Here is a 20,747-nt window from a genome sequence, read left to right as displayed (position 1 = left end):
GTTGTCAGATTCTTTCTTTCATATTAGCATACATTTCATTACCTGTTGGTTTGAAATCCTTAGATGATTGGGTTGGTTGCAAAGAGTTAGTGTGTGACTGATCTAGACTCAATATGCCTTTTAAAGAACTATTCTTTCACTCAATATCAAAAAGATTAGTTTATGAACTAATTCACATAGGTTATGTGGAAGTGGTTTTTTGTTCCCTTTGCTAGCATTTTTGGCATCTAAAATACTTCTGTCCCTTCAGAAACAGTAATTCCTAAGCAGTAATTAAGTCTCAAAATCTCTAGAAGTAGTTAATATTTTAATATTTTCTGTATGTTCTATTGAGTTGGGACTGAAATTTTTTTTTTTTAAGTTGCTAGATATTTTTAATGACAAATAGTAAATTTGAGCTTTTCGTGCTGTGATGTTGGTGCTCTCACTAAAATAAGTTTTTGTGTGTGTTGGAGCGCCATGACACTCCAGCAAGGCTGGATAGTCTGTAATTAAAGATCTTACTCTGATTGCCTGGAGAGGAGATTCCAGCTTGGCTGATGGATATGTGCCCAAAATATGAAAAATGCATGTTTGGTGTTGTGGCAGGAAGCATTTATCGGTTCTGTCACTTGACTCAGCTCGTGTCCCTTTCTGCTCTGAAACACCCTGTGAGCTGTTTGGGGATAGTGGTGTGATAATCACATAACTCATGTGCTCTCAGCTGTAGAAGGCTTGCAGAGTATCTGGTATTTGAGCTTCTCTGTAGGAATCTAGGTGGTATTTCAATGAGATGTAGACTGTTTCCTGTTTTTTTTTCTCTTGAGTGGGAGAATAAAGATATAGAAAGGGAATTTGTAGTAGATCAGCGAATCTCTGCTCCAGTGGTACCATGCTTGCCTTGTTTAGAGATTTAAATCTGTTTTAAACACTTCTGTATTATATAATCTGTCAAGTATTGACAATATTTCATTCTGCTGCCTTGTTAATTTAGTGGTTTAGTGCTTGTGGGTTTTTTGTTGGTTTGGTTTGATTGGTTGGTTGGTTTTTTGACTCTTGAGGCTAGTTGACTTCATGATCAGTCCCTGTGAATTAAAACAGCTATGTACAGGAAATTACATAATCACATATAGTAAAGAATTGCTACTGTAAGTCTGAAAGCTGCAATATTGCAGGGAAGTTTATTATTTTCATTGCTACTTTTTAGGGATTGTTTTATGAAGGGAAGACCCTTTCATCTCTTTAGACTGTTGCTTCAGTACCATGAGCCTGAACTCTGCTCCTTTCTTGATACCAAGAAGATGACTCCAGATTCATATGCACTCAACTGGGTAATAAAGTGAAAGTAGGGAAACATAATGAAAAATAAATTTCTGTTAAAATTTAAGTACATGTTACCAGTTTATAGAAGAGTAGTACAAGCAATTAGAACCGTGTATATTAAAATAAATTGCATGTTTTAATATAGTATGGGCTTTTTTTCATTTGTGTTTAGCATGAGGTATGAGGTCTTGTTAATGTCACATTTTTATTGTACTGGGTGAGTATTGAGCCACTGATGTTAGAAACTTCATTAGTGTAAGGAGTTATAAAGAATGAAAGCAGCTGAGGTACTCAGAAAGCAAGAAGGCCTGGTGTTTGTTTTGATTGTGGGCAGCTGTATGTTGCAGATATGGGTAAACATCAGTCTGACAGAGATGCTTACCTCAATCATTTTTTATAAAGTTTGTATAGAAGGACTACAACAAAATTTTTGTTTCATTGCTTCTTAGTATATGCAATACAAAATCATGATACTGTGCTTGCACAAGCAAAGTCTGTAATTTAATAGAGAAGGCTTTGACCCATGAGCTCTTCTAGGTTCTTTCATACTCATTAGCTATGTAAAATTTTTTTCAGCATTGTGTATTTTCAGTTAAAGAAGAATTAAATTAATTACTAAACGGTGAGGTTTGTACTTGGACGGTTTTTTTTTTTTTTTTTTGTTAAGGCTGCTGCCAATTTTAGTATAAAAATATGTCTAGGAAAAATTTTTATATTCTCAAAATCTGCCTTTTGCCAGCCTCATGAGCCTTCAAAAGAGAAATCAGGTCTTTTTTTGCCACTAAATTTCCATTTTTAAATAGAATTTTCCGTAGTAAATACAAAATTCTTGGAAGTTGTTTATTAGAATTTTGGAACCTAAATAGAATCTTCTCTCTGAAAGGTGGTAGTGAAGTAAGTTGGTGTAGCTACCAGTCCTCAACACCATGCTTCCTGGTGTACAATTTTGGGAAAAAATTTCATGTTATATAATGAGTAAAATTCCCTGCTTCATCTGTGAAAAATCTCAGTTTATATAGGTGTATCCCTAATATTTAGAAATATGTAAGCAACATACAGAGACCCACCATTGTCATCTTGTTCATGGACATTTTGTTTGAGTCAGAGTTGAATAGATGTTTTTTGTCTTCAGTTGCATTTGAGTCAGAGTTAAATAGATCTTTTTATCTTTTGCTATAAAACTATACTAGGAAGTGTTGGAATATTCATGATAATGTTTTAAAACAGATACCAAGCTTTAGAAAGCTCTAGCTGTGTTGGCACAGAATTTGTGTGCATCAGCAAGTTCAGTAAGACCCCAGTGAAGTCAGGTGGTATGCATTTGAGTTAGGTGTGATTGTAAATGTTTTCTGGCATATATGGTAAGAAGTTCCTACCTTTTATCTGCTTTGAACTTTGTATATCAGAGAGCATTTATTTTCAGACTGGGAGCATGGGAACAGGCAAAGAGTTTCTTGAATGGTAATGAAAATTTTCTAATGCTTGCAAACGTTTAATTACTCAATCATAATGCATCATAATATAATGCTAAGTAAGTGATGTCAAACTAATGTGCAACCATGTTAAATTAGCTCAATTCTACTGTGGAAAATAAAAATAATTATGTTTGCAGGATCCTTTCAAAGCCCTAATTGCTATGCTATTTGAGTAAATATATTCTCTTATGTTTGTTTAGTTTTTATAATTGGTGTTTAGCAGTGGCTGTAAGCTAAACAGTACTCCAGCTTGATTGTGTTATCTGTTGATTGAATTTGCAAGGCTGGCAGTGTACAGTCAACTTTGCCTTCACAATTGTCATATTTATTCACAGATAAGCTGTAGTGTTGTGCACTATTTCCATAAAAAAGGGTTTAGAGGTTAGAACCATACACTGTGCAGATGTAGATTTTATCATAATTTTCTTGGGTTCATTTTCTTTTAGGTATCTAGTATTTCTGTTAAAAATGTATTCCTGATAAGATTGCTCCTGCTAATTGCTTTTTCTCACATTATTTTCCAAATATTTAGCTTGGAAGCCTCTTCTCATACTACTGTTCAGCTGAAGTCACTCAGGCAATATGGGATGGATATCTACAACAAGCAGATCCATTCTTTATTTATTTCTTAATGTTGATCATCCTTGTCAATGCAAAGTAAGTGTGTCGTTCATTCTTTGGGACATTCTTTGCTGACACTGTTTTAATCCAGGTTTGTTTCATTTTGGTTTTACTGACTTAATCTATGCCTGTGACTTTACTGTTTTCAGAGACGTTATCTTAGCACAAGAATCAGATAAAGAAGAAATGATAAGTAAGTACTTTTCTTACATAGCTGCTAGTGAAATATTTACTATATACTGTAATCCCCATTTATTGCTGTTTTTTGTTGTTAAAGAACTAGCTTATTTCCATGTGATTTTTCTCATTAATGAATCCCTTCACCCACCAATTCCTTTCTGACTATTCTTTTGCTGCCACTTTCTTTCCTTATTCCTTTTAGTACTCCCACACCTAGTTTTGTACTTCAGTTTGAAGTACTGGAAACAGTCACCAGAATGGTCTTTCTAAGCCCAAAGCAGCAGCTGTCAAATCCTTCTTTAAATCTACTGTACTTGTTGCATTTTCTGGATTGTCTTCACGTGCACTTGATTTGTGCCTAATTCATTGTTTTTATAGAAAATGCATTAAATTTCTTGAAAGTTTAAATAACTCTTGCCTTTGGTTTTTTGGGTTTTTTTACATACACAATACAACGTTATTAATATCTCTAGTAGTTCAAAATGAGGGTGCTTGGAATTTTGTGGCTTTGCCATTTACTGCAAATATACCCTTAGGTTATCCTGGGGAGACAACAGTGGTGCTGATTAAGTAGTCATTTTAAAGGACTCTTGTGGTCAGAGCTCTAGAGACAGCTGACTGAGAACAAAGCTAAAACTATACAGAAGTAAGCATGTGGTAAAAAAATAATTTGCATAGGAGGTTTTCAAATATCTAGCAAAAAGCATATGTTTTCTATGGATAAGGAGTGTTTCCTGTATCTTCACTTTTCATCTGGAGAGTGGATCAGTATTCATGTTTAATTAATATACTAGATTGTTACACTGTATTAAAAATAAGTTCTTTTATGATCTAGGTTGCTTGATTTCTGTGTCTGAAATAGTGTTGCATTTATGTTGTTTGTCTGTCTCAGAATTCTTAGAAACATCACCAGCCAATCTCGATTTAGAGGATATAGAAGATCTTTTCTCTTTGGCACAATATTATTGTAGCAAAACTCCGGCTTCTTTCAGGAAGGTAATAGCAGTAATTTTGAAATTCTCCTCTCTTTGGCAAGGGTTTAAGCTCCTGCTGACAGTAGCTTTGAATATTTCATTGCAATATTCTTTTTTTAAACAATTTTTTCTTGCTGTTACTCTGGTGGTATTTACTGTTAGCATCTTTGAAAGATAAGGCTGAGTGAAACATGTTAGAGAGAAGCTTCCTTGTAATATTCTCACTTCATGACTCTTCACCGCGCTTTCCAAACGAGGTTCTTGTAAGAGCTGATGAAGCTCAACTTCATATTGACACAGTTGCTTTGTAGTAGACTGCACAACAGTGCTAGCTGTATTATTAGCAATAACAAAGAGGCATAAGTCTCGTTCTATAGATAAACCTATTATCTGCTGCACTGTTTTTACAGCTCTTCCTTACTCCTGATATCTGACTTAGTGAATGAATGAAATAAAAGTATTTGGTAACCATTGCCCTTCGCTTGTATGTACTTCCTCTGATGTGTTGGAGTTTTTTTTGTGGGAAAAAACCAAAACAAACAACTAAAAACAAATACCAGAGGCACTGCATCAAGTTAGCATGGTCAAAGTGGTGAACAAGTGTGTTTGTAATGGAAGTGTAGACCTTGCCATGATTTTCAGAAAGAATTTCAGTTGATCAAAAGTTTCATTACTGTGTAGACTGGATATGGATGTGTGGAACATAATATTTGCAACTTAGTGGATATAGTTTTATTTAAACTTTCACACATAAAGACAATGGCTTCAGTTAATCTTTTTTTTTCTTGCCTTATTAGGACAACCACAGTCTTTTTGGCAGCAGCTTGCTGGGCCTCAAAGATGATGACACAGACTTGAGTCAGGCTCTCTGTCTAGCTGTTTCTGTGTCCGAGATTCTGCAAGCAAATCAACAACAAGGAGTCAGTATACTGAATTAACTTTCTCCCCCAATTTTATAGAAAAGGAAAATAATTAATCACTAACCATTAGTTTTAAATGCTAACAGCACAAATGAGCATTTGCTATTTCAGGGAAAATATTGTATCTTGAAGTTTTCTCTCTTGTAAGTGATCTGCTGTCTTCAATGCATTTGTGCTTAGCAATGAGCATAGGGGAGCTTGCTTAAGACAGCTAATTTGAATTTGAGGAGTGTGAGCTGAAAGTAGTATCTCATTAATTTGAATTCCTTTCCAAATGTAGCTACTGTAGAGGAAAATTTAAAACTCACTACACAGTACCTTTGAGAGCAATGCTGTTAAGGAATATGTCTTTTGTCAATGAAAGGTTTAAATGAAAAAAAGAAAATAGATTAAACCTGTTTCAGTAGAAGTTAATTGGAGACATAGATGCAGGTCTTCACTAGCAGCATTTAGGACCCATATGTGAATCATAATGTAGTTAGATTACAGTGTGTCTTATTGGCTACTGACTTCTTATAGCAGTTTCCAGGCCCCAGTTTTGTCATGCATAGTTTGGGATTTTTCCTCGTCCAAGTAAAGTTAGGCATCTGTTTATATCCTGTCCAAGCTGGTGGGATATAAACACATCCTTATGTGCTGTGCTTATTAGCAGTATAATTGCAATTGGATAATCCTTTCCCATGCAGAAGCTGATGTACTAATGGAAAGCTGATGTACTAAAATACTACTAGTGGTCTGGTAAATGTAGACAAAGTTCAGATTAATCAAATGAAGTAAGATATTTTTAATAGCTCTTAGCCTCTCTGAGCAGTTCCTGTGGTATTGGAATTAGTATTAGAATGTAATTGAATTCTTTCAATAATTATGCAATTTTAAAGTTTAAAAATTTCTCTTTCAGGAAGGAGTGAGATTCTTTGTAGTGGATTGTCGTCCTGCAGAGCAATACAATGCTGGGCATTTATCAACAGCATTTCATTTAGACTCAGATTTGGTTTGTATGCTTTTTGTTTCTTTACTGGTATTTGACTCCTAACTGAGATAGAAAGGGAGGGAAATGCCTGCCATGCAAATTAAAGTATCCTTAATTTAGGCTGTAGTCTGTGGACTGCAGTGTCTAGCTATGTGATGATAAAGCTTCGAGAATTAGCTTCTCTAAAGGAGATGGTAAAACCATCATTTTACTGAGAAGTTTAGTTCTCAATCCTATTAGAATTTGGGATTCCAGACTTCCTGTTCTTTGGTTAGAAATGGAAACCCATACAGACTTAAGACTATACAGTGCTTTGAGGAGAAATCTCTTTTTAGCGTCCTGATTTCCAGTGAAAGGTGTAATTAATGTTAAAAAATACTTCTTTTCTTCATCTCTTTTTTTGCCTTAGTCTTATTACAGTCTGCTTTTACAGGGCATATATCAAAGAATTTGGTTCCTTCTTTGAAATTTTTACTGTACAATATCAAAGTGCATTAATTTTGGCACTGAGATGTGTTATGGATGAGTAACTTAAATAAAGATTTTATACTTTCTGTTTGATTATGAATTCCTAATTGAACATTCAGCCATATTTTTCTCTGTCCTTTTTTCCCCCCCAAAATCACTTCAATTTCAACAGTGTATTCACTTCTAGATTAGCCCTCAACTATTTTGTTTTAAACAGTATATGGAAGCTGTATGGTATGATTTATTTAGATATACACCATAAAAAACTTTTATACCTTAGTTAAGTTCAATCCTGTATCTAATATCTTTACCTCTCTAATTAAAATGGTGCATTATTCACTATTATATGCACATATGTAAATATAATATTAAATATAATTACATAGGAGAGAAAAGGAAGCTGAAGGGTGACTTTAGTGCTTTTTGTAACTGTCTGAAGGAAGTTGTAGCAAGAAGGGTGTCAGTCTCTTCTCCCAGGTAATGAGCAGTACGACAAGGGGAAGCGGCTTCATGTTGTACCAGGAGAAGTTTAGATTGGCTATTAGGAAAAATTTCTTCCCCATGACAGTTGTCAAGCATTGTAACACGCTGCCCAGGAAGGGGTTGAGTCACCATTGAGGTATTTATTACTTGTGGATGTGGCACTTGGGGACGTGGCTTAGCAGTGGAGAGTTGGCAGTGTGAGGTTGGTTGGACTCGATGACAAGGGTCTTTTCCAACCCAAATGATTCTTTGATATAGTGTGGTTTTTAACCTAGATCAAAAATCATTTAGGAAAAAAATTTCCCTGCCCCGTGTGGCTGTTCTGCTGGCCTCACTTATTCAGTGAAGAAGAAATAAGCATTTTAAATTATTAAGTACTACAAATAGCTGATAGTATATGAAAAAGGACTCCATGAAATATTAATTAATTTTAATTTTTATTAAATTGGAGTTGATCAGTTCATAGATATTTAAATTGTATATTGAAATTAATGGTCCTTCATGAACCATGGTGGATGAATGTCACTAGGTTCATCCTTGGTTTTAAAAGTTCAATGCTAGGAAAATATTGTAGGGAAAAATCTTAGTGATGAAAAGTCATTAATGGAATTTCAGTGCATTTTATATTTCTACATGTGCAAAGTACACAGAAATTATTGTAAGGAGGGACAATGGGGAATCCATTTAATTTATAGTTAGAGGAAGTAGTGAGATTTAGGACTTGTGTAATAAAGCAGCAGCCTTTATCTCTAGGAAAAGCCCAGTTAAAATTCAGCCTTACTGATGGCTAGGTTATGTACTTGTGACTTTGTCATTCGTCATTTAATCCACTGTACAGACAAGAAAATGAGAATCCCTTCTGGCCCCTCCCTGCCCCCTCAATCCAGTCACAGGTCAAAATTCCCTTACAAGTTTAAATAAGTACCTGCCCCACAAACACAGGTTAAAATATTAGCTGTATTGAGAAAGTTCTTGTTTCTCCATCTCTTTCATATAGAGCTCATGTTTTTACATGCATAGTTGCCCTTCATGTATCTCAGCCTTAACATTTTGAGAGTACAAAGAATCACAGATACCTCCCTGTACTCTCATTTGTAATTTCTTTTCCCAAATGTTGATAAGTAAATGAGAAAAAACTTAGTAGGGAGGCAACAAGAGGAAGATTTTACTGGCATCTAGAAATTCTGGGTAATTTAAAGGGTTTCAAATCTCTAGAGTTTGAATGTATTGTGTCCAAGCATGTGTAAATACAGAAACCAGTCCCACTGCAACATGAAAGTTGCAAAGACTTGTTCCACTGTTACTTGATGCCTTCAGAAATAAACTAGCAAATGTTCCCTGTATTTCTTTCCTGGGGAGAGCAAGTGGGGTGAGGAAGCAAAGGACCATTCACAATGTTCTTCATGAAACACTGAGGTGTGGGTCAGGTTCCCTGTGTCTGTGTGTGACTTGCACAGTACAGATGTTGCCTTGCTTGTCCTCACCAAATTGAAACCATTCTCAAAGCTTGTCTCCTTTCACAATATCTTGGTGTCAAATAGCATTTTTCGTTTGTTCATTCCACAGATGCTTCAAAACCCATCAGAATTTGCACAGTCTGTAAAATCCCTGTTAGAAGCACAAAAACAATCTATTGAGTCTGGTTCCATAGCTGGTGGGGAACATCTCTGCTTCATGGGAAGTGGCAGGGAAGAAGAAGATATGTATATGAACATGGTGTTAGCACATTTCTTACAGGTACAATTAAATTCCCATTGATTTAACATCTGGGGTAAAGGGTGTTTGCATGTGTCATTGATGGTAAATGGGAAAACATTTTCTCCTTAAAATCTGAACTGGTTTTTACATTACTCAAGTTTATAGTTTCTAGTAAACAAATTAACCCCTGTTCAATTACCGTACTTGCCAAACGCATTCCACAGGTTTTTGCTCTGATCAGAATTATCTTTTCTGTTGCAGAAAAATAAGGAGTACGTAAGCATTGCCAAAGGAGGCTTTATGGGTAAGCTTATTAATAATGAACTTTGACTTGAAAAATCTTGCTGTCTTAACACTGTTGGTATTTTTGAGGCTTTTGCTAAAAACCATCTAAATTAATAGCAACTAGGTCTCATTTGTCAGGGTTTTTTTTGTTTCAGTAAACACTGTGCACTTACACATTGTGGTTAACTCTTAGGGCTTACCCAAATTTCTGAGTGATGAAAAATTAGTGCAGGAATTGGGGAAATTCCCTCTTTCAACTTGTCATTCTTGATGTTTTAGCCACTGTAGATTACAGATTCATATGAAGATGCAACTTCATAATTACTATTAACTGCTGTTATGATTTCTTAAATCAGGAGTTCATAACTCTGCAGTTGATGTTGCCGGAAATAATCAGGCTCTCCAACAGTGGAGAGGTCTGTGCTATAATATGACAATAGAGGGATTATTAAGCAATATGTGTGGTGTTGTAAGAGCTGTCTTCAAAATCAAAGCAGTGATTTATTTTTAATTACTACTGTATTATAAATGTTTACTAAAATCATTTGTGTATTAGGTAGATAAATAGGCGTTAGATAATTAGATTATCTTAATGCGTTTGTACTACTGAAAGAAAAGCTGGGGATTATTACAGTGATCACTGAACTTATCTATTTTATTGAATTGTGGGTAAAATGTGTTACTGATTAGTATATACAATATTTTCATCAACAGTGAATGTCCAGTGTAATTCTGAATATTTTTAATGGCCTTTTAACAGCCCTCCAACAGCACTTAGCAGATATCAATGTGGAAGGACCAGAAAATGGATATGGCCACTGGATTGCAAGTACCTCAGGCTCAAGAAATGGCATAAACTCTGTTGATGTAAGTGAAATTTTAGCGTGTTACAGTGGGATGGGAGCCATAGGTGTACTGATTTTTTTCCTTCACATTCCTCATTCTATTCCATAAAATACATTATTGCAAGTCATGGCTGTTTTCACTTGTGTGTTTAATTGCAAACTATGATCACAGTCTAGTCAGAGGTGACATAAACATTTTTATCCTCTTGAGGGGAAGAGTTTGTAGGTAAGAACTTGCTGTAGTCATTCTCCAGCAGAATACATGTAATAGACAGCTCTTTCCCTGGCGCTTACTCACTCTGGCAATAAGTTGCTATAAAGTGGCATACAATTTCATGGCAAAGCTCAAAATCATATATTTTCTACTGCTGACCTATTATGTGTAGAGTTTAGCTTTCAGTTTAGATGCAATGTATCACTAATAGGATTCCTTTGTCAAGATGTCCATGACAGAGTGCTCAGTATTACAGTTTATCAACCTTGTTTTATGAGATGATATTTTCCTCAGTTACATACCATTGCTGTTATTTTATAGAACTCCAAAGAAATACTCAGTTGTGTAATTAAGTCTCTACTGAGTACCAAAAAGTAAATATAAATTGCTGTTTTGTAGTCTGTTTCCTTTTTAATAAATTCATTGAGATGAAATAACATACTTTTATATGATTAATCCTGAAAGGAATGACTTTTACAGGGTGATTCTCCTAACGGTTCAGGTGATGGAAAAGGAGTGAAGTCCCTAGTGAATAAAATGACGGTTGCTTTGAAGACTAAATCTGTGAATGTGAAAGAGAAAGTTATCAGTTTTATTGAAAATACATCTACTCCAGTGGACAGGTGTGTCATTTATATCTCACTGTGCATTAGCTGGGAGAAGTGACTTCCTATTTCATGTGGCTGTTTTTGTAAGTGTGAAAACTGGGCTAATTAGGAAAAAGTCTTCTATATTCAGTTTTTTAATTTTTTACCCCTGCCCTCCTCACAATTTCATCATGACCCAAGGAGCCTATTGTGCTCCTTAGTATTGCAAAGCCAATGTGAGTCTCTGTTGCCTTGAATGATTGTCTAGAATGTCATTTAATTTCACTTCTTATAATGTGTCAATTTTGTGTTCAGTCTAAAAGTGAACGATGATTTCACTTGTATTTCTCTTCCTCCCCATCCTGACTAATGAAAAAGATTAATGACAAGTGGGATTCTGGATAGGTTTGGTGGGTTGGTTGGTTTTGTTCTGTTTTGGTTTTTTCACTGCTGCATCTTGCCAAATTGAGTTTACCTCATTTGAAGCTCTTGATTTTTCTTTTTCCTCATGTAAAGCTGCTTTTCCAACTCAGAATCCACCCTTGTTTGGTTTTTGTGTCTTCAGGTACAGCAAGGAATGAGAATGTGCAAGTAGACTTAAGAACATTCAAATTCGGCGATCATAATTCCCAATTCTTATCTTAACTAAATACAAGAATAATGACTTTCATCTGTCAGAGCTTTAAATGAAAAGCCTGTTGTAATTCTTTAAATTCCAGCCTTTAAAGGTGTATGTTGAATACCAAGACACTGGTATTCAGGAATCTCAGAGACCTAGCATTTGTTCAATAGCAGGATTTAAAATACATGCCAGATGAAGAGTAACTTTTAATAGTCTTGTACATCAGATCATTCCTTCTTTTTGTGTTGGAATATGTTTTTCTAAATTACTGTTACTCGTCTTTCTCAACTAGAGGCAAAAAATTCTTAAATAACATTTGGTAGTAGCTTTTGCTGTGTGAAGAATTAAATTGAATGAATGTGAAGATTTAAACTGAAAGAGGTGAGATTTAGATGAGATATTAGGAACAAATTCTTTACAGTGAGGGTGGGGAGGCGATGGCACAGGGTGCCCAGGGAAGCTGTGGTAACTCCATCCCTGGCAATGCTCAAGGCCGGCCTGGATGGAGCTTTAAACAATGTGGTCTGGTGTGAGGTGACCCTGTGCAGAGCAGGGTCTAGAACAAAATGGTCTTTAGGGTCCCTTCCAACCCAAGCCATTCTGGGAAATCATGTAATGCTTACACATGAGCCATAGGTAGCATAGGAAATGCATCTTTTAGTAGATTCTTTTGCAAATATTTACCTTGTGTATTTCTTTACCAGCTTTCATGAAGCCTTGTTTTATTTACAAGCATCCTTCTCGAAGAAGATACATTGCCAATATAGAGAATTTCAGCTATTTATCTAGGGTTTTCCTTTACATTTTTTTTAATTCTTTTGTTCTGTCCTCTGCCCCAATGTACTATAGAATACCTTTCAATATTTCCTGGCCAGACAGAGCAAGCCTGGAGCGGTAAGCTTGATAATTAAGCAGTCTGACTAAAACCACCTTTCTTGTATTTAGCATGGCATCACAATGTTTGTAAGCATTGGTTACACTGACAAGATTGCTTGCATATTTTGATATTAATTTTTTTTTTTGAATATAGTAAAACTATTGCTTCTTACAAGCAGTGGTCAAGAGACTAAAGGAAGAAAAAGAATGTATTGGCAGTGCTCTCTTCTCTTAGTTTCTCTTTGTTATTTCTGTTCTCTTCCTTACTATTGCTTTTTATGGATTTTTTTTTAGCCTGTCATTTCCTATATACATTTTATTAGTAACCTGTACCAGTAGAAGACACCAAGAGTAATTGCTGAACAAATTATGGCTTAACCTTTTAACAAGAGAGACTATAAGTATGAAAAGTAAACTTTTCATAGAACATCATCATAACTTAGATATGACAGGGAAACCATGTGAAAATTCTGTCTGGAAGTCTAAAATTTTTATGCTTCTTATCATATGGTGATGGAACATTCTGAAAGAAACAGACATGCTCATTACTGGGAAAAGAAGAATTATAAGTAAATATGCTTTGCAGTTCTACTTCATCTTGTTCACATAACTACTGCATTTCATGCAAATGTGGGGGTCCTTTACATTTGCCTCACATACAGTGTCTTATAATTATTTCAGAAATAAAAATTTTGAATTGAGTTTTTATAAAATTACTTGTGATAATTGAAGAGCAACTCATGCATAATTACTTTGGAACTTTGGTTATACTTTAGGAGTTCTGTGGCTTTTGACCTTCTTACACTGAAGTGCATGAAGATTAATGCTGGATGAATTATTGAAAATTTTAAAAGTGGATTTTCAAGGATTTTTGACTAATTTTTCTTTTAAATAGTTTGCACATAATATGAGTTGGGATTCACCCAAAACCATCACAGAAAGGTGTTTGTATGAGCAAAATCAATAGCAATGTTAACCAGTATTCTGTAAAAGAAGAATGATGGGGATGGCCCAATAGCGTATAGTATGTTTTTTTAATTTAGAAATACTAAAGATCATGGGGCTTATACCCCACATTTTGTTGATCTGTTTCTAGAATATGTTAAGAAGGTGTTAAAATACCAAATTAAGTATATGGTGACTTTTTAATAACTCAGAGATGCATGAATCTGTATGAAGTTTTGATATACTGAGATTTTACTTTGGTTATTTTGCTTACACCTTTCACTCCTATTGCACATATTCTTTCATTGGGTAGATACAATAGTAAATTAGCTCACACTGCATATCCCTGCAGTTCTTGAAAACCTAGAATGGCATTTTTTCTGTACCTATTCAGTTAGTTCTACTTTGTGTTTATCACCAGGATGTTTCATTTGGCAGGTTTGCCACCAAAGCACATTGCATTCAATTTGTAACCATGTAATGATGGTCTTCCATATAAACAAGTTAAAGGGAATTAATTTCTAGTTTAAGATGTTACCAGGCTTTTATAAAATAGCTTTTTACTCTCTTGTTTACTCTCTTGTCATGACTAACTTCAGTTGATAGACACCAGTGAGATCTACTCTTAGATCCTCTCTGTATAATTCAATTTGACATTATTTAAATGTGCTGCTTCTTACTCAATTGGTTATGTATTACTAAAGCATATTTACAAAAGCCTCCGTATAGAAGCACTGCCCTCTTGAATTGTCAGTGTCATTGATGCTTATTGTCTTAAACACTAGTGAGCATGTTATTGTATGTTTATTTTTGTGCCATTGTAGACCACATTTGTTTGTTTTTTTTAACTTTTCTTTGTTGTTTTTTTTTTTAAAGTTAGTAAATTTTACCCAGAGAAAATGTTGTTTTCTTTTCTAATTTTCCATTCTACTTTCAGGTACCCCTAAGTAGTAGCATTAATTTACCTGTTACTAAACCTTTTCCCTGTCCACCTTGCTTCTACAGTAGTATTTAAACTGGAGTTTGTGAATGTACTTAAAACAGGAACCAAGGCTTAGAGTTGGTAGGAAACATAAACACACAGTATGGGAAAGGAGGTTATTGAACTGGAGGAAAGGGACAGGCAAGTTTTTTGGTTTTGAGGTTTTTAAAACTGCTAAGCATTGCCAGCTCTAAAGGCTGAAATTGAGAACTGTTTGGTTTTTAAGAAATTGCCTGTATTGTTCCTTTCTGAACTTTTAGGCTTTTGTCATATTTTTCAGGCGTTCTCAACAGCAGAGGCCAAGAGCTTTTAATTCAGCTGTGACCATGTAATCACAGCATTCTGAGCTGGAGCTTTAAAATATCCCAGGATTTGCAATCTTACTGTCATGCATTAAGATTCAGTTGTGTGTGTTTGTGTCATTTGATGCGATCTGTCGAAATAATTTAAATGTGATTTTTGACATCAATATCACAATGGTGCTGGGATTGTAGCAGTAGGAATTGTTTGAGCAAATATTTCAAGATTTGACTGAAACTGGAAGTAAAGAACACCAAGTCAGGATTTAGACTACAGTGCATGGTTTGTAATAACCCCGCTGTGTAGTTTTTAAGGCATTTTGTTATCTTTTGAGGGATTAACAAGAAGAATTAACTGCTAGACATATTAGTTAATAATCTTTGGTTTTTGCTTCATCTGAATTTGGCATCCTTGTGAAGTTGCCCTGATTCTCCAGATAGGTTTTAGTTTCATGCTAGAAACTTAGCATGTTGTCAGTTTTCAGGTCTCTAATGTATGTTGCCATTTGAGAAGGTGAGCAAAAGTTAGGGTTTTTTTGAAACAAACCAGCGTTTCTTTCCACTATCTTTGTTATGACAGTCAGCCTCACAAAGACTGAGCTATGTGCTTTCACTAACCAAGTTGCTTGATGGGTCTCTCACGTCTTCCTTGCAGGCAGCTTCATGAAATTCTCTTGTCCTTCACTGTTGCACAGCTGTGTTTACAGTAGTTTCACGAATACAAGCCGCACGGATTATAAGCCGCACCCCCGGTGCCTTGACAATGTTGCTGTCTTTGTCAATAGATAAGCCGCACCCCGAATATTAGCCGCACTTTCGTTCGTAGCGAGAATCCGTGCGCAGCTTTCACAAATTGGCCAATTAGTAACAGGATCGCGGCCTAGCGGGGTTTACTGGCTCGGGGCGGGGCCAGGAAGGCTCGGCCCGCTCATGGTTGCCGACAGGGCCGGCCGGGTGGTGCTGCAGCCGCCGCCGGGCTCACTGGCCCCCCCTCTCCCGTCAGCACCGCCCCGCTCCCGCGTTTGCTCGTCCTGCCGGCGGGCCAGCCGCCGCTGCCAGGCACGCCGGCCGCCCCGCGCCATGTTTGCTCGCCCGGCCAGCAGGGCTGCCGCCGCTGCCAGGCTCTGCCGGTGGGGCGGCTGCCGCCAGGCTCGCCGGCCACCCCCTCCCATCTGCACCGCCGCCACGTTTCCTCGCCCTGGCCGGCACTGCAGGCCCCCGCACCGCCGGGCTCCCCCACGCTGCTGGCCCCGATTCTGCTGGGCTTCCCCCGCTGCCAGGCAGCCCCACCCGCCGGGCTTCCTGCTTCTGCCATGCTCCCCTGCACTGCTAGCCCCAGTTCTCCCAGGCTGCCCCGCCCTGCTGGCCCGGGCTCTGCCGCCCCCCTGCCCCGCCCTGCTGGCTCAGGCTCTGCCGCCCGCCCCCACACTGCTGGCCCCGCCTCTGCCAGGCTTTCCCACCTCAGCCGGGGCCGGCCGGGCTCCAGCTTGGCTTGGGGCTGCCGCGGGCTCTCACTTCCGTGTTGGCAGCTTTTAGAATATTGTTCATGTATTAGCCGCCCTCGAATATTAGCCGCACTTCCGGGTTTCCACCAAACTTTTGGTCAAATTGGTGCAGCTTGTATTCGTGAAATTACTGTACATTTTGCTAGTATGTTACTGTGGAACTCAGACTATCAGTTTCAAAGTTACTTTTCTTCTCCTGTTCAATGCCCTCTCCTGCACTTTTCATTGCCAACAGACATGTCAGCAGCAGTGACAGAGTAGGAAAACCCTACCGTGGTGTGAAGCCAGTATTCAGCATTGGAGATGAAGAAGAATATGATACTGGTACAGTAGAAGCTTTTCCTCTTACCTAAATTAGCTTATTTAGACAAAATTATGAAGTTGGACTAAATCAAAGTGTCTCTTACATCTTTATCTTGCAATATGATACTTGTCTATTATTGTTATTCATGCGTGCTATGTTAATGCCCAGGACCAGCCCTCTTCAAATACACAGTAGCAGATTAAATAAAAAATAATTTGTGGTAGGCACCGAACAGCCAACAGGAAGAAATTGAAATCAGCAGATATAGTGGATGTTTTGTGTTCACTTCACTTGTTATTTCTGTAGTAAAGATCTTTTTCTACACTGGTCTTGTATGTGTAACCTGACAGTTGTACCTTTAACAGTAAACAAAATGTAAAAGATCTAGTTTGGCTGATCTATCTCAGTTTAAATGTCTAGTATTGTCAGTTAGTGTAGCTAGACTTGAATCTATTGATAATTGATTCATCTCTCAAAATGCATGCAAATTGCTGTAGGAAAAAAGCATGCAATTTTTATTTAAATTTTTTATCTAGTTAAAAAACTACAGGCAAAACTGGAGCACCACACATTTCATCAAGGTTTATTTGGAATTTTTCTTGAGAGCATTTCCAACATTAAAATGGTGCAGATCTACTGCTGCTCTGGTTTTGCTCCAGTAGTTTTAGCCCACTCCCAGCCATCATCTCACAGATAACTCTTTTGTGGCCAAAAGGCATATTTGTCTTCTGTGGGAGAAACAAGTAACTAGTCTGAGAATCCTTGACATGCAAAAGGAGTAACTCAGGAAGATTAATGAGAGTCACGGGTTTAAATAACATGGATGACAATCAGTTGATCATCATCTGCAGTAGAAATTTTGAAGGAGCAAAGTGAAATTATCTGGTGGAAGCTTTAATGCTAACAAGATTTTTCTCCAAATGCCATGTAATTAGATTTGCACAGTACTTTGAACATCCATAATAGTGTTTGGCAGTGTCTCTGTAGTTTCAGAAAACCAGCTTCTCCAAGATAGCTTGTCTGGAACACATTTTCAATAATGGTTGTTTGCTAAGTTCTATTTAATATTTGCTTTTAAAAGGACTATTACACTTGGTAAGTAAGCAGAATCAGAGCAATTTCGGTAAGCAAAACTAAGAAATATGAAGTGATATATATATATATAATCTTGATACAGAAGAATGCAAAAAGTGAACCTGTTTCTGTGTATTTGGTTTTAGTGTTTGCGGTTTTTCTGTAGTAAATAATTGCAGTCATCTGTAATTATTGCAGCCTGCTCTAGGTGGATCTGCTTGAGCAGGGGGGTTGGACCAGGTGACTTCCAGAGAGCCCTTCTATCCTCAGCCATTCTGTGATTCTGTGACATGAGGATGGATTATTGTTCCATTTGCTTCAATTCTATAATATATTTTTCAGTGAAAACGTTTTCCAAATTTTCAAATTCTGAATTGCATTGAAGTAAATAATTTAACAAAGTGTAGAAAATTGGCTTTGAAAAAGGCTCTGTAAAGTGGTGTCCTGAGTTATTTCTGGGAGTGATTTGTATGGAGTTAGTATAGTTGATGGTGTCAGATAACTAGATTGCTTAGATTCTTCTAATTCAAAAATTACTATGTAAACATAATCACCATCTTTAGACATAAAAGCAGTATTTTGCAACTAGGTCATAACACATGCAGGAGTTTTGGGTGTTTCACAGAGGTCTGTGCTGAAAAATTGGGGTTAGAATATGTTCTTAAATGTCCTTAAAAAGGATGTGAAGCCAAAGACAAGAGTTTTTGCTAATGATCCAAGGTTATTTGAGGTAGTAAGGACAGACTCAATCTTTTGCTAATCTGAATGACTGGGTTATAAAATGGCACATGAAATTCAGTATGAATTTGATGCAAGAAATACATTTAAAAAAGCCCCTGCCACTTCTAATTTCAGATCCAGTGGTGGTAGAATGATTTGGCTGTATCCAGCAGTAGTGGGTTTATAAGTAAGCAATCATCAGCAGTCAAAAAAAACAATCAAAATACTCAGAAATCCATGGTTCACCCACACATTAAATATTGTGTGTCTTCTGCCCTTGATGTCAGAAACAGTGTTTGAACAGGAGAAAGTTCAGAGAGGAGTACGAAGGGTGAGGAAAGATGTGATACTACTTGCACAAAAGGCACAGCTGAATTTAGAAGTTCAGTTATGTGAAAGAGGCATTTTAAGGGAGGAAAAGTCATCCACAAAAGTAATGCCTGGCCTTGAAAGGGATCATTTCTTCTTGTAAAAGAAACTAGAAGCCACAAGAAGAGGCTCTTCTGGAAGTAGTTGGCTTGGTTTTGGTACTCCTTGCCAAAGGATATTGATGGTTTAAATGCGAAGGGTTTATACGGCTTCAAGGAAAGTCTGGACAAGTCCATGTAAAAGAAATCCATGAAACTTTACTGAATGGACAAATAAAACCAACCTAACATACCCCCTGACCTAAAAATACTTGTTTGTCAAGAGAGGAATATCAGATATGCCTTTTTCTTTCTTCCCTCTGTATGGTTAGGTAGACCTTGCTTTGAACCAGTGTAACTACAGTGGGTTTAAGTGAATTCAAAAATTGGCTGATGTGTGTGAAAATATTTCCTCTTTTTTTAACATTTTTACCCCCTCCATTCAAAACAGATGAAATTGATAGCTCCTCAATGTCAGATGATGATCGAAAAGAGGTTGTCAACATCCAAACGTGGATAAATAAACCTGATGTGAAGTATAACTTTCCATGTAATGAAGTAAAAGAAAATGGACATATGTTTCCCAGGTACAGAAATTAATCCTAAATTCAATGAAAACATCCATCTTGATATACATTCTGAAAAAAAGTGTTGGTCACTTAACTTATCCTTTATATTAAACTGGGAAATGAAAGTGTGAAGCAAGCTAGAACAAAGTGTTATTTGCATTCTTGTATGTCTTCCTTTGAAAGACAGGTGTCTGTTAGGCAAGGCAGGACCCTCCCGTGGAATGGAGAATGTAAACCCTTCCCTCCAAATTATTATAATTTTGAAATTAAGGGACTCTCAGGCCGAGATACGAGGGCAGGAGTAACAGTTCTTTACTAGTATGTATAACAAGGCAAACGAAACAACAACTATGGAATTAATAATAAACAGACCCAAGGACCCTGTGACAGCCTTCTCGGCGGAGATGGGAAGGATGGAGGAGAGGTTTTGCTTCACAAAACCCTGGGGCAGTTGATCCCGGTGCCCCTGCAGGACTCAGAAAAAAGAGGTAGGCTCGGAATTCCCGGGCACCCGAGCAGATGGTGATAGATCCTTCGGGTGCCGGTGAATTCTCCCTGCAGTAAGCAACAGCCTGGCCGTCCTACTCCTATGCCAAAGAGTGAGAGCAAAAAGATACGCAACCCCCGTCCTTTACCTGCTTCTAATCTTCTAATCTGTCCCTCCGAGAGAAACTCCCAAAAACCAGAGGAGTTCCCCCTCCCCGATGTCTCAAGCACCAAGCCATCAGTGCCTTTTAGCAACTCAATGGGAAAAAATTCCACAAGTAACAAGGAAAGAAAAGGCAAGAGTACCCAACCCCCTTCATTGTATTCGTAGTGTTATAGAATGGTAATTATGTATAAAACCTCGTGTGAAGTTTTGCTTTGAAGAACAAGATAGTAAGGAAAATTGACGGGAGAGAGAGGGGCTGGAGGTACTTGCCGTGCTCTGTGCACCAGTAATGCTGAGGGCGGTGCCATGCTTGTTTTCAGAAATGGCTGTGCTACAGCACTCAAGGAGAATCTGAAGTGTTTTGTAGAGCTTTCTTAATTATATATTATGAAAGTATTAAAACTGTCTCTTAGATTTGGAAGCAGTATTATCTAGCTCTCTCCATGTAGTTTAGACATAGAATTTAACTTTCTAAATAGCTGATATTTAATTCATTAACAAAACTAATTTGTATTTTTTCTTTTCTTTCAAGTCATCTCCTGGTAACAGCAACTCATATGTACTGTTTGAGGGAGATTCCATCACGAAAGGGACTGGCTTACATACAGTCTCGACAGGCACTCAACTCTGTAGTCAAAATCACATCCAAGAAGAAACACCCAGAACTGATCACCTTTAAGTATGGAAATAGCAATACTTCAGGCATAGAAATTCTGGCAGTTGAAAGGTAAGCCATCTCAGTAGCAGAGGTGTAAGTGGTAATGATACCC

At 37.2% G+C, this 20,747-nt stretch overlaps 1 protein-coding gene across 4 annotated transcripts in view; it reads left to right on the top strand.

Moving 5' to 3' along the window:
- Window positions 1-20,747, top strand: part of TBC1D23 (TBC1 domain family member 23) — a 32,718-nt gene that overhangs the window by 9,029 nt on the left and 2,942 nt on the right. For 2 of the 4 annotated variants that reach the window (XM_042779020.1, XM_033052350.2), the window contains exons 5-18: window positions 1,187-1,310; window positions 3,310-3,434; window positions 3,548-3,591; window positions 4,471-4,574; window positions 5,350-5,472; window positions 6,371-6,463; window positions 8,960-9,130; window positions 9,353-9,395; window positions 10,137-10,243; window positions 10,916-11,058; window positions 12,494-12,538; window positions 16,487-16,575; window positions 19,208-19,343; window positions 20,510-20,704. In XM_042779020.1, the coding sequence (XP_042634954.1) occupies window positions 1,187-1,310; window positions 3,310-3,434; window positions 3,548-3,591; window positions 4,471-4,574; window positions 5,350-5,472; window positions 6,371-6,463; window positions 8,960-9,130; window positions 9,353-9,395; window positions 10,137-10,243; window positions 10,916-11,058; window positions 12,494-12,538; window positions 16,487-16,575; window positions 19,208-19,343; window positions 20,510-20,704 (1,542 nt within the window). The remainder of the gene's footprint in view (window positions 1-1,186; window positions 1,311-3,309; window positions 3,435-3,547; window positions 3,592-4,470; window positions 4,575-5,349; window positions 5,473-6,370; window positions 6,464-8,959; window positions 9,131-9,352; window positions 9,396-10,136; window positions 10,244-10,915; window positions 11,059-12,493; window positions 12,539-16,486; window positions 16,576-19,207; window positions 19,344-20,509; window positions 20,705-20,747) is intronic. The other 2 variants (XM_033052352.2, XM_033052351.2) reach the window with 1 other exon arrangement.

Source organism: Catharus ustulatus, chromosome 2, assembly GCF_009819885.2.
Source record: "Catharus ustulatus isolate bCatUst1 chromosome 2, bCatUst1.pri.v2, whole genome shotgun sequence".
Taxonomy (NCBI): Eukaryota; Metazoa; Chordata; class Aves; order Passeriformes; family Turdidae; genus Catharus; species Catharus ustulatus.
Note: the sequence above shows the minus strand (reverse complement) of the source record. Positions and strands in the feature narration are given on the sequence as shown.